This window comes from Nelumbo nucifera, chromosome 2, assembly GCF_055504915.1.
Source record: "Nelumbo nucifera cultivar China Antique chromosome 2, China Antique-T2T, whole genome shotgun sequence".
NCBI classification, from domain to species: Eukaryota; Viridiplantae; Streptophyta; class Magnoliopsida; order Proteales; family Nelumbonaceae; genus Nelumbo; species Nelumbo nucifera.
In genome coordinates, this window is record NC_142650.1 from 18,792,296 (window position 1) to 18,804,944 (window position 12,649).

Sequence of the window (12,649 nt, forward strand, 5' to 3'; positions counted from 1 at the left end):
ATATAAATATTATTAAATCTATTATAATTAATTTTTATGTTTTAAAAAATTATTTTGAAGTTAGTATATAATTTTGTTATAATATTTACATAATTCTATAATTTTTTAATTAAAACTTTCTTTAGATAGATGTAGATAAAAAGTGTGGAAGAGGAAAGGATAAATATAAATTAAAAATAGTGTAGAAGAGAATCTCTCTACTAAATTAGAGATAACTTAAGATAAATAGGAGTGAGAGATTATTTAGGAGATAAATAAAAATTAGAGACAATTTAGAAAAAATAGCAAAAATAGTGCCACCTGTTTAAACATTAGAAAAACAAATCCCCCTTTTATTATGGATGTTAAAAAAAGAGTGCAAGTGAGATTGTACAATTTAAAAATTTTCGACTACAACAAGCTCAGATTCGAGTTTGACCCCTTTTAGTGCCACCTGCTTAAACATTAGAAAAACAAGTCCCCCTTTTATTATGGATGTTAAAAAAAGAGTGCAAGTGAGATTGTACAATTTAAAAATTTTCGACTACAACAAGCGCAGATTCGAGTTTGACCCCTTTTAGTGCCACCTGTTTAAACATTAGAAAAACAATTCCCCCTTTTATTATGGATGTTAAAAAAAGAGTGCAAAGTGAGATTGTACAATTTAAAAATTTTCGACTACAACAAGCTCAGATTCGAGTTTGACCCCATTTAAAATGTCGAAATGCTCCTGACCCAAGTTGCACCCCTAAGCATACTTTTCAGGTGTATTTTCATTTTTCTGCAAACTTTCTATTATACAAGTAAAAAAAAATATGAAGATATATAATATATGAATGATTCGACTAGGGGAGATCATTCCTAGCCCTCGAATGTGGACAACCATCTGTTAGAGGAAAGTTGTCAGTTGTCACATATATTTGTCTGGATTCTCTTAAGTTGGCAGTTCAAGCAGTAACACGTACTATTCAACTATAGTTTAAAAGTTTGTTCACTTCCCCTTTCTTTTGATATAGTAAATTTCCGTATCAGATTAGTAATTACGACACCAAGGTTTAAGAGTAGCCCCTTTCTCTTAATATGGACAATTCCCATATCAGATGAGCAACCGGGACACCAAGGTTCAAGAGTTGACTGCCCCATGAAAAACAATGCTTCAAGGAGACATTAACAAGCAGCTCATCGGAGATTCAAGGTGATTTATCTATCGCTTTCTATGCCACGAAGATCAGATTCCATTGTATTCCATCTCCATGTAAATATCCAACCCCCACAGAGGAGTAACTTCAGGCAGCCATTCATATTTAGATACGGTTAACACTCCAAAATTGAAGTTCTTCATGACCAGAACCACACAAATGCTGACAATTTCAAAGATGACAACGTACAAATTTTGGATCAGCAACTACATTGGTTGAAGGGAGTCCAACTCCCAACTCGGATAACTGCTAACACCCCCTTATGACCTGGCACTGCATCATCAGAAGATAGAAGATCACAACTGCAGAACGTTACATCCACCCATAAACAGGACTCTATCCATTTAATCCTTCACAGCCTTTTAGAACAAGAAAGCAAAGAGACCCTACAGTGTTAACTCCTGCCCTACTTCTAAATATTCAGCCTTGATAACCTGAATAGTCCCCTTTCTGCAAAGTCATGATACCACAGATATCTCATTCAATCAGGCAAAGACCAGTAACTCCATAGCTCCAACCACACTACAACAAGCAAGGACTTGGTGATGTACCATGTCAGCAAGAAAACCAGATCAGGACCCGCTTGTAATATTATTTGGAAACCATTAAAGATTATGCACCAAAACAGAATCCAATCAGTTAATTACTGTAGGCCATATAAACAAGGGTCTAACAGAACAAGGCTGCGTTGCTGCAAGGAAATCAACCAGTCCACATAACAAGCATTCAGGCACTAAATGAAGATCTTATGGATATTATCTGACAGATGGTTCATGATAAAACAAAAAACATTTAGGTTATAACAAGTTATGTGGAGATTCCTGGTGCCATTAACAGGTCCATGTTCAAGAAACTAGCAGCTATGCTCTCCACAATACCATCGGAAAACAAAGTATAAAGTCCACGTAAAGATGAAGGATTATTGGGGGTCAATATCCCAAAACTTACATGATTGTTAGATACAGGGAGATGAATGAGAATCTGACAAATCCAGATGCAGTAATTGACAGTACAAGAGCTTGATGTTGTACTGAAAACCACACATCTAGATAACGAAGCAACTGACCTTGTATGTTCCCTTTAAAAAAGTAACCGAGACACTATAGAAAACAAAGTTTACTGTACAGATCAATAGCAGAATCAGCTGCATGTATTATTCAGAGATTGGCAGCAAAAATGCAAGTAGGATGGCCCAGAACTCCTTTAAAGTTTGAATAGCCAAGTACGATCAGCCAGAACATCTTTTTAGTTTTAATAGCAAAGAAGCATCTAATATAGTTTTGCGCTCTTATAAAGTTTGAAACCCGGTTGCTTGTTCTAGCCAATAAGTTACTTGATTTCCCCAAACAGCACCACTATGCAACGCAATGGACAACAAAAAGATCAACATCTTCTCCTCTTCATTTCAACATCATTCAAACAGGTATCACTCCACCTCCGGTCACAATGACCATAATTATCTTCTTGTTCTTCGACACATCTTGTACTAGATACATTACCCACTGTACTTTTTATATGCCTGTCAAATTCCCTTCCCCTTAAGCTTCCCCAAACAGCACCACCATGCAACGCAATGGACAACAAAAAGATCAATATCTTCTCCTCTTCATTTCAACATCATTGAAACAGGTATCACTCCACCTCCGTTTACAATGACCATAATTATCTTCCTGTTCTTCGACACATCTTGTACTAGATACATTACCCACTGTACTTTTTATATGCCTGTCAAATTCCCTTCCCCTTAAGCTTCCTCTTCCATGGAACTCAGACTCTGTTTCTGGACAAAACCTGCAAGGCTGAGGAGCATCTTCCACATTGTAACAGAAATTATCAATATCAGTATCATCATACGAAGTTCGAAAAGAACGAATAGGTCCACGTCTCTCACTACATGTCCTTCTCTCATCCATACCTCCATCACCTCCAATATCATTAAATTTATCCGAATGCATTGGCCCACCAAAGTAATCATCATTCTCAGCCCTTTCCCGGGGCTCAAACATATCAAACCTCCTCATCCCCCGTGGCATTATCCTGCCAGATGGGCTCCTCAGTTTGAATGATCTTGGATGATCATGCTCCTTAGTTGAATCCATTTCTCTAAGGTCATTAGAGATTGGGGGAATGAATGGAGGGGAACAAGGTCTTCTTCCCACCATATCTTCGGGAAAAAAAGGGCGTCGATAAGATCGGACCCGATCAGTTCTGTAAATTGGTGATCTCCGATGAGATAGAGAAGGATGCCCATTAAAACCATCAGATCTTCCTCTAGGAGGTGACCAAAGGTCAGGAGAGCGTGATCTGGATCTTTGTGGAGATTTTGAATGAATTTGAGGTATATGGAGAGGCCCCCTCTGAAGGGGAGAAAACCTCCTCTCTCCATGGACAAAGGAATCTCCTCGTTCATACTGAGATTGGGAACGTGAAAAAATAGGATCCATCACATCACCAGGCAAACCCCTGACGAGTTTTTCTCTGTGCCTCAATCCAACAAATTCAGAACCACTTCCACGGATGCATCTATCAGGGCTAATGTCTCTAGGAGGTCTACGTACCATTTGCAAACCATGGGAAACATGTCCTTCTCTCCCTCTAGGAGTCCGTCTCCTAGAGAGGGGATGCCGAAAGTTTGGCAACTCATTGTTTAAGGATTTTCTCCCTCCTCTACCACCACCTAAGATAGTACCATCTCGTGCAACAATATAACCACTGTTTTCAAGCTTAGCAGCAGCTGTTGTTGCTGCATTTTTGGGCCTAGTGTATCGAAATCCAGATGAACAATTATAGCGTTCAGCAGAAAATTCACAACCAGAATCCCAGTCACCATGTAGATTGTCTACCTGGCTATCAACCCTTCCCCTGCCATGCATAAAACCTGATCCAGGATTCCTAACAGGATGGTCTTGATTCCTCATTTGCTCAAATTTGCGAGGTCTATCCATGCAGCTTGCATCTCTGAAAAGGATAAGCAATAAGTATCAAATACAAACTGCACTTGCTTGAAAAATAAAGAAACAACAGGCAAGAAAAGAAAAAAATAATCACCTACACCCCCGGGGATGTAATTTATCACCCAGGAGCACCACATCAGTATGCCATTCCCTTTCATTTCGCAATGGTGACACTCTGCCAGGAATATACCTTGTTTTACTGGATGATGAGCCACGTGAAGCTCCAACTAAAGTTATAATCCTGCCACGAGTACCTCGACTGCCAACATCTTTAACTGCATCATCACCAAGCCCAGATGATTCCATTTTTGGAAAAATAAGATTGCTCATTTCTGCAGTGTCTGTTACTTTGGCATTCTCATGTTGAACACCCATGTCAACCTGAGCAACTCCAGCTGAAGTCTCTTGGCCTGAACTAAGTCCTTGATTTGATGTTATTTTGATCTCTTCGCTCTGTGGACCATCTCCCCCTCTTGAGTTTTCTGGTGGTTTCCTACGAACAATCTTAACATGCTTCTTTTTACTCAATTCAGTGGATGGCACTAAAACTGTCAATGGTTTTTGCAACAATGCACTTTGACGAATGTCTTCATCACTCTTTTGATTAACCAGACTACTGTCGCATGCTCCGCCACAATGAGCATTCTTTGACTCACTAAGATCTTCCACTTTAACATCTCCCTCTTTGACATTTGAGGAAGTATTTACACCCTGATCATCCAGATACCCAGAAACATTGGCATCCCTGTTATCAGATTTCCCATATTCAACATGCTCAGCTTCCTTTTCCTCACATGCACTATCTTCAACAGCATTATGTATCAATGGTTCTCGGACCTCTCCATCCTCATAATCATCATCCTCACCACTATGTTGTTTACCTTCGTCCATTACACAACCTACAGCATGATTACCGTCTGACTCATATTCAATATCATAAGACTCTTCTTCTTCCATATCAGCAGGTATATTAATCCTCTCCTCATCACTTTCAGCTATCTCATGATTCCTGTGTGAAACTACACAATGCTCATCCAATGGTTTTAACATAGATGACACAGCATCAGCATTATTTAATACCACTTCTTTATTTGGAGTATCTGACATAACATTGGCAACCTTAGACTCATTACCATCAGGAACCACAGACTTTGGAACTGTATCTGAAGGCACTCTCTTATAATTTTCAGAAGTTTTTTGGGTTACATCGTCATTATAGGACATCCCTTCGGAGCAAGTGCGAACCTCTAAATGAATTGAAACCTCCCCAATAATGGGCAACTTTTCTGTAGAAGTAGGCATGCCCCAAGCAGAATTCTCTAAATGGCCACTCATAGGCATTCCAGAAGTACGGGTTGGAATCTCTAACTGGCTAGATGACCCTTCCACTGCATTGAGGGTATCATGATGACCCTCATGAACTGGTTCTGATTTTACAAATCTCTGGCCTATCAATTGCATATTGCTGATATTCAATGATTTAAGAGGACCCTGGTTGTACCCTTTAACTGGTTCAGGCTTTACAATTCCATGATAATGTTTTGAAGAACTGCTTCCCACTGCCCTCAATTCCTGTTTATTACTGTCATCAAATGGTTCAGACTTAACACTCCTGCAACAAATCATGTTTGAACCACTGGCAGGTGAAACTAGAGTTCCAGATGAAATCAAATTGTGCCCTCCATCCTTAAAATCAACTTTTTCTGAAGTATATGGGTGTTCTTGACATAAGCTTGACTCCGGACCAGATGGGCTAAGATGCAGATGAAGATTTTGGATTTCATATTGTTGACTAAAAGGGCTAGCCCTGCTCAACAACTTGGATTTGTTCTCATTTACATCAAGGCCATATTTCAGAAATGTACGATTGGTGCTCCCATCACTGTTAATCATCTCTTTTAAGACAGTCTTTACATCATGCATACTGGTTGCATGTGATGCACCAATATCACCAATAACCTCACTGTTCATAGAAACCTCCCATGTATCCATCATAGTATTCAAATCCCAGTGTGACCTATTTGCAAGTACAGGAGTGCAACCAATCTTTGATTCAATATCATTGCTTTCACTCTGAAAAGAGCTTTGCCCTTTGCTTAAAGCCAAATTCAATAAACAGGAATCCAACCTCCCCTGCTTCTCACAACTCCTTTGACTGGTTTGGCATGCCAAGGCTGAAACAGAAGGTTTCTTTGGCACTAAAGACAACTCTATATTTCCTGGAACTATTGGACACTTAACCTTATTCTCTACATCATATTCTCCTTTGTCATTTATGTGTTCCCTTATTTGTGGTGCAAAACCTTCATTTTCTACTAACTGTAGTTTTGTCTTCTCCTGGAATAAAGAATTTTCAGCTACCATACTTCCATCATTACTCTCAAACGCAGACCTAGAACCAGAGGATACCAGGAGACCCTGTTCCGGAATACTCGACCCAGGGGTGTAAGCATTGCTTGGGACCAAGCTAACATTTATCTCGGGAGAATTTCCTTCCTTCTTTTGGGGGGACATTGTATTGGTATGAGAAATCCCAGAAACATCTTTCGCATTGAACGTATTTGGAGAAGATTTCTCAGGATTTGAGTTAGAAGAAATTGTAGAAAGCACCGTATCACTGGCATTTGAAGAAGAAAAAACTAGTGTTGAGTCAGATTGTTCCTTCTCTGGTAGATTAGGTTCAACTGACTGTGAGGGCAGTGCCTGAGAAGAAGGTGATGATGGTGGAACCAATAGAAACCTCCTTTTCTTGATAGGCACAACTACAGCAGAATCACTAGAGCTTTGGGCAAGGAGTTTAACCCCACGCTGCCAATAGAAAATTGAATAATTAATATTGAAGAAAACAAATTTATCCAAACTCCCCTAACGCTATTTAGCAGTATTTTAGAAAGGAAATAAACACCTCTTCATGTCCCGAAACTGGCATGTCTTCAAGATGCTCCAGTTCTTAGAGTGATTGTATCCTAATGTAAAAGTTGATATTCAAGTCCCAGATAAGACTCCAGATTAATCTCCACGAAAATATTCACTGTATGAAGTTTCTTCCAGAAGTCAATTCAATTTGATTTATAACAAAAGAAACAGTTGGTTATATGAATCCAAGCAGTTTCTAGCACCCTCAAAGAGATTTCTAATCATCACTGAAGGATAGATACGATAGATTCTGAATGACCTGCAGAACAATGAGAAATTTGATCATTACAGGGCAGCATAATCCATCAGTCCAGTAAGTGTGGTATATCAAAGATGAATAAAATAAAAGATCTATGTTTTATCAGGTCCTCATGCAGCCCAAAAGTAAATAGTCGCTCAAACAAAATCAGTTGAATAACAAAACTTTGCTACGCTGCACAGTAGAGAAAAGGATGGGAAATAACTAGGCACCATAAAAAGCTGAAATTTCCCTTGCAAGAGACAAACTTGTTAAAAGTATATATTTTCTTACATTAAAAGCACGCACTGCAAATCAAGGACAAGGTTCCTCAAAAACATGTGATGTTTGCAATCCCTCGTGCGTGATTGGTAAAATTATATAAAAATAAGGCAAATTTGTATCCATCTTGACAAACATGAGCAAAACAATTCTGCTCGTGTAATAGCTCACAGAGCCCGTATGTTTGGCTCATTTCTCCACCTGTATCAGCCTCCTTGGCTGGGCCATTCTTTTTTTGAGGCTAGTCACGAAGAGGGTTATATCATTCTGGGATCTAAATGAATATTTTATCTTAAAAAAAAAAAAGCTAAAAATCCTTCCCTTCCTCGATCCCTTAACCATCACAAAAGACTAAAAGTAACAAAAGAAATTACCCCAATAAATCTAATCAGCCGAGGAAATAAATCGAAGAGATAGATAAGCAATCAAAATTACGTTTGATTCAATCTATTCGAGCGCCATCCGCTGTGTTAACTACTACAATTCTAAACATTTCTACATAAAAGATCATTTACAAAAAAAAAAAGGTAAATCCTATCAACTAGCCGCTAAATCCTGAAAAAAGAAGAAGGTTTAAAATCGAAAAATGAAAACCCATCTTTTTTTGCAGAAGTACCTATCATCCACTACTCGCTTCAGGAAAAAAAAAGGACTTTTGCAACCTAGATTGGAAGAAGCAGCCTCCGTAACAATCAAAGCTATCTTCAAGCAGAGGATTCCAAGGGATAAGAGATAGAATTGTTCAAAGGAAAAGGAAATGAGTAATTTTACTTGTAGCGGAAGAGAACCGGGAGAGCATGCAGCTTTCTTTGGGGTCTGAACTCTCATGTTCCTGTTGCTTAGGGTTTCCGCGGTTCTAAACGATTTGCTCCACGCGGTTTTTGACTTTTATTCTCCGACGCTATAGTCGTATACCGCCCTTGGCCAAATTCGCCCGTTAACAGACACGTGTTTTGGAGAAATTTTCACTATAATATCCTAATTTTGGGTAGTGTGAAGTTAGTACCCGAACTTTCAAATGAGTCGATGCAGTATTTAAAGCAGTTATATGTTGAAAATGTCAAAACTACCATTCAAAAGAAGACATTGTTTATTGTCTTCCTTGAGACTAAGTTATCTTCAAAGAAAAAGAGAGAAAAACATGAAATATGATAGAGGGAAACAATAACCGAAAGCAATGAAATAACTAGACAATAATGTGTTTCATATCTAAAGGTAGAAGATGATGAGTTCATTAGTCTAAAATCTCAAACACCTCAACCGGTTTAGTCTCAATATAGAAAAGACAATGAACAGTGTTTTCTTTTGAATGGTGGTTTTGACATTTTCAATAGATAACTGACGGTCGATTAACGACAGGGACCAATTTGGTACTTTTTGAAAGTTTAGATACTGCAATGACATGTTTAAAAGTTTGGGTACTAACTTGACACTACCCCTAAAGTTTAAGGTACTAAAGTGGAACTTTCCCTTTTTTCGCTTCAAAAGTGAGAGAATAGCCCCGTATTAAGCACAGGGCAGTTATAATTATTTGTTGGTGATGGTGCACGATCTGGAAGCTCATAGCTAAAGGTTACCTGGGTGTTGGTTGCTTAACGAGCTGATTCGAACAGCAAGAAAGCGGATTAGAGAACCCGGGGTGGCTAACCCGGTGAGGTCGCTCCGATGCTTAAGTTAGTATTGTATTCTGGTAACGAGCTGAAAGATAGAATGCAAGTAAGCTAGTGAGCAAGTAACCACGCATACCTTGTGCTATGGGGGTTAATGCCCTTATATAGTTGAGCTGTTGTGAGCCCCAAGAAACATCTCCGGGATCTTCGGACTGATCGGTAGGAGTCCATTCCGTTTCGGAAGGTGGCCAACGTACTAGTTGATAAGGCTTATTGTGCCCGTCCGATTTGGGCGGGATGGGGATAAGGCTTATGATTATGCAATATGATCCCGAAAGGCTCGGGGACAGCTGGCGAGCTTCTAGAATCCATTACGTGTCACCTCGTCGCACGAGGTCACCGAAGTGCCTTGGCTTTGGTATTATCCGAAGTGACTGAGGCACCCAAGTTGCCCTAGTTTGGCGAGGTGGTGGGAAGTGCTGAGTCATCGTTTAACTGGCAGGTCACGTCCACGTATCCTCTGTTTATCAGGTCGGGCCAAATCACCCCTCATCGGTTGGATTTTGTCTTTTTTGTTATATATTATTTTATATGTGATTCACTACTTATTCGATTTAATTTTATTTTCAATTTAAATAATTAAATCAGGTTTAAGTGTAATTTAAAGTCCTTTACAATGACCTTTTTTAATTATAAAATTGAATTATGAAAATGGGCCAACGTGTGTAATTTAAAGTTAGCACTTTTCTTTTATGTTTCAATTCAATTTTTTAGTGGGCAAATACATGTCTAAATAATGAATTGAGAGTTGATCCTCATAGAGTATTCATCACATCTGTTGTATTTGGAAACGGTGTAAAGGTACATTGATGATGTTTTGCACCAATTCCTGAGGAAGTGACCATTACACTTTGAAAAGTGTGATGAAAAATGTGTAAAGTAAATTTTACATTTGATGATTTACATTGCTTCCAAGTGTGGCATAAATAACAAACATCGACAAAACTAAATTGGTGTAAACTTTTAAATCATTCTTGATTTACATTGCTTCCAAATGCAGCCTAAATAACAAGACATGTAGAGGATATGTTCCTAATGTGCAAGTGAGACATAATATGAAGTGAGTGCGAGGAGCACTTTTTAGGGAGCATATTCAAACACCTTTAGGAATAAAGCTTCTATTTTGAGAATGGAAAATACCCACTTTCTTGTACACTCTTTCATAAAAAAAAATAGAACGTCATGTGTTTAAAATAAATGCCTCTAGCTCGAGAACTTTTAGATTGTTAGTATTGTGTATTAGGACTAGACCCATACACATGACCCACACTTTCAGATCTAAAGGAATGTTTGTTAGTACTGTGTATTAGGATTAAACCCAAACTTGTTTCACCTAAATCACATATTGTCTCTAATTTATTTGGGAAAATTCCCGATAGGTACCCTGTACTTTAGGCCGAGTGCCAATTTAGCACCCGAACTTTAAAACGCAACAATCTAATAACTGAACTTTTGAAATGCAACAATCTAGTACCTATTGTTAATCAGCCGTTAAGTGTCATGGGAAAAGACACATATACCCTTCAAGTGTCATCTAATTTTCTTTACCAACCTTCTATTAATAAGTTCTACAATGCTACGGTGCTTCTTCGTCTGTAAATAACAGTCTGTACGATCCACCAAGTGGCTGGGACGACCTCAATTGCCCTAGCATTCTATTTCCTATTCATGACTGGAAGCAACCATCATAAGCTGTGTATTAGAGGACAATCACCAACGTTGACAATGGCCTGTAGAAGTGCAGAGTACACAACTACAAATCGTCGTTGAGCCATTGGCACTCAAATTCTCATGTCAATACGAGAACCAGATCTTCAGGGTAACAGTGAGAGTCCCAGCAAGTGGAAGTCGAGACCCCACCTGCCCGTCATCGGTAATGAATGGGGTGGTAGGATTTCTAAAAGACCCAGCAGGTGCTAAGCCTGCAACAAAAGTTTTGCTGGCATCATGTCTGGCAGAATGCAACCGCCACGTGGCCGTGGAGGTGGGAGCGTTTGCAGAGGTGGAGCTAGAAGGATCGGCGGCGGAGCGGGCGCTAGCTGCGTTGGAATTTCTATGTACGGTCCTAGGTGGAGCTGTGGAACTAAGGGCCCACACCTTGGCCATTCCAATGCTTGTAGAGATGGACCAGATGGTAATGAAGATGGCGGGAAGAGGGAAAGAGCATGGGATAAGTGTTATGGCAGTGATTTTTGGAGGGGGTGGCTCCGCCGGAGGAGGTTGGTTGAGCAATGGTGCTAGCATTGCAGGGAGAGTGCAAGGTGCTTCAAATACGTGTAATTGAACTCTATGGTTTCAAGTACAACCAGTACTCAGTTCAAGAAATATTTTTGTTTGGAAAAAAAGTCAAATAGGTCTTTTGCGTTCTAAGATGAAGTATTTCTCATTTGTGTTCTTCCCACTTGCTTCTTTCTAAGCTTAAAGCATAGGTAGTTTTCTTTTTCTGATAGATATAGTAGATTCAGACTCTGATAGAAGTTTGGTTTTAAAAACATGGGTTTGTCGCTTCCTTTATTTTGGGCTCTTGGAGGATAGCGAGCGACGAGCCCTTTATTTTGGGTTCTTGGGTTTTCGTCACGAAATGATGATTTGGACTGTTGAGTGTTTGGGCTCTGCTTCATTTTCTTGAGAAAGAAGATTATGAACAATGTGTTTTATTTCCAAAGGTAATTTTGATATTTTCAGAAGTCTTAAATCACACATGAGGTCATGTGATATATATAACTAACAGCCCATTAACAGTAGGTACTAGATTGTCGCATTTCAAAAGTCCGAGTACTAGATTGTCACGTTTTAAAGTTCAGGTACTAAATTGGCACTCGACCTAAAGTACAAGGTGCCTATCGGGATTTTTCCCTATTTATTTATACCATAAATAAAACATATAGTTGCCTTGTGTTGTGTATAGGTCATAAAAATTAAATTAAATCCAATACCATATGTCATATATGATTTATACTTATTTATACAAGTGCATGGCATGTGCTCTTACACTAGTAATATAAACTATAAATAGATACTTGCCTTGGGTTCTGCATAGTTCATAAGATTGTATTTGGTTGTTATGTATTGATGCAAAATCATGGTACTGCAAATGATTTTAGTGCAATTTTTTTTTGTGTGTGTGTTTTAAATTTTAAGTATAAGGTAAAAATAAGACAACAAAATAATGTAAAACCCAAAACAAATTTAAACCAGAATTTGCATTCTTTTCATTTGCACTCCCATGCAATTATACTAGTGCAAATAAAATTGCAAATTTTTCTATCAAAAACAGAATTGTAATGCAATCAAATGCAGCTTAAAAGTTGAATCCATATACTATGTATTATGTATGGTTAATTCTTATTTGTTCACATGTTCTTACACTAGTATTCTAAAATGTAGTTGACTAGACCACATTACTCTCCC

The 12,649-nt window shown here is 38.6% G+C and overlaps 1 protein-coding gene across 4 annotated transcripts; it reads right to left on the reverse strand.

Annotated features, from left to right (window-relative positions):
• Positions 1-918: 918 nt before the first annotated feature.
• On the reverse strand, positions 919-8,475 carry LOC104595030 (uncharacterized). 4 transcript variants are annotated; one of them, XM_010255577.3, is made up of 4 exons: positions 8,340-8,475; positions 7,038-7,307; positions 4,323-6,940; positions 919-4,136 (listed from the first exon to the last, which is right to left on the reverse strand). In XM_010255577.3, exons 2-4 carry the CDS (start codon positions 7,059-7,061, stop codon positions 2,768-2,770), a joined length of 4,011 nt encoding a protein of 1,336 aa, XP_010253879.2. In that variant the 5' UTR covers positions 7,062-7,307; positions 8,340-8,475; the 3' UTR covers positions 919-2,767. The 4 variants fall into 4 exon arrangements, with proteins under 4 accessions (XP_010253879.2, XP_088754694.1, XP_010253877.2 ...); XM_088898568.1 differs by having other exon boundaries at positions 8,185-8,430; XM_010255575.3 differs by having other exon boundaries at positions 1,907-4,136; positions 4,227-6,940.
• Between the last annotated feature and the right edge of the window lie 4,174 nt (positions 8,476-12,649).

What these genes read in the sequence shown, in the direction of transcription:
- LOC104595030 (XM_010255575.3), bottom strand. Translation starts at nt 7,061, where the DNA reads ATGCCAGTTTCGGGACATGAAGAG. An exon ending in CAGTTTCGGGACATGAAGAG is followed by an intron (nt 6,941 to 7,037) that starts GTGTTTATTTCC and finishes TTCTATTGGCAG; the next exon opens with CGTGGGGTTAAACTCCTTGC. An exon ending in TTACATCCCCGGGGGTGTAG is followed by an intron (nt 4,137 to 4,226) that starts GTGATTATTTTT and finishes TATCCTTTTCAG; the next exon opens with AGATGCAAGCTGCATGGATA.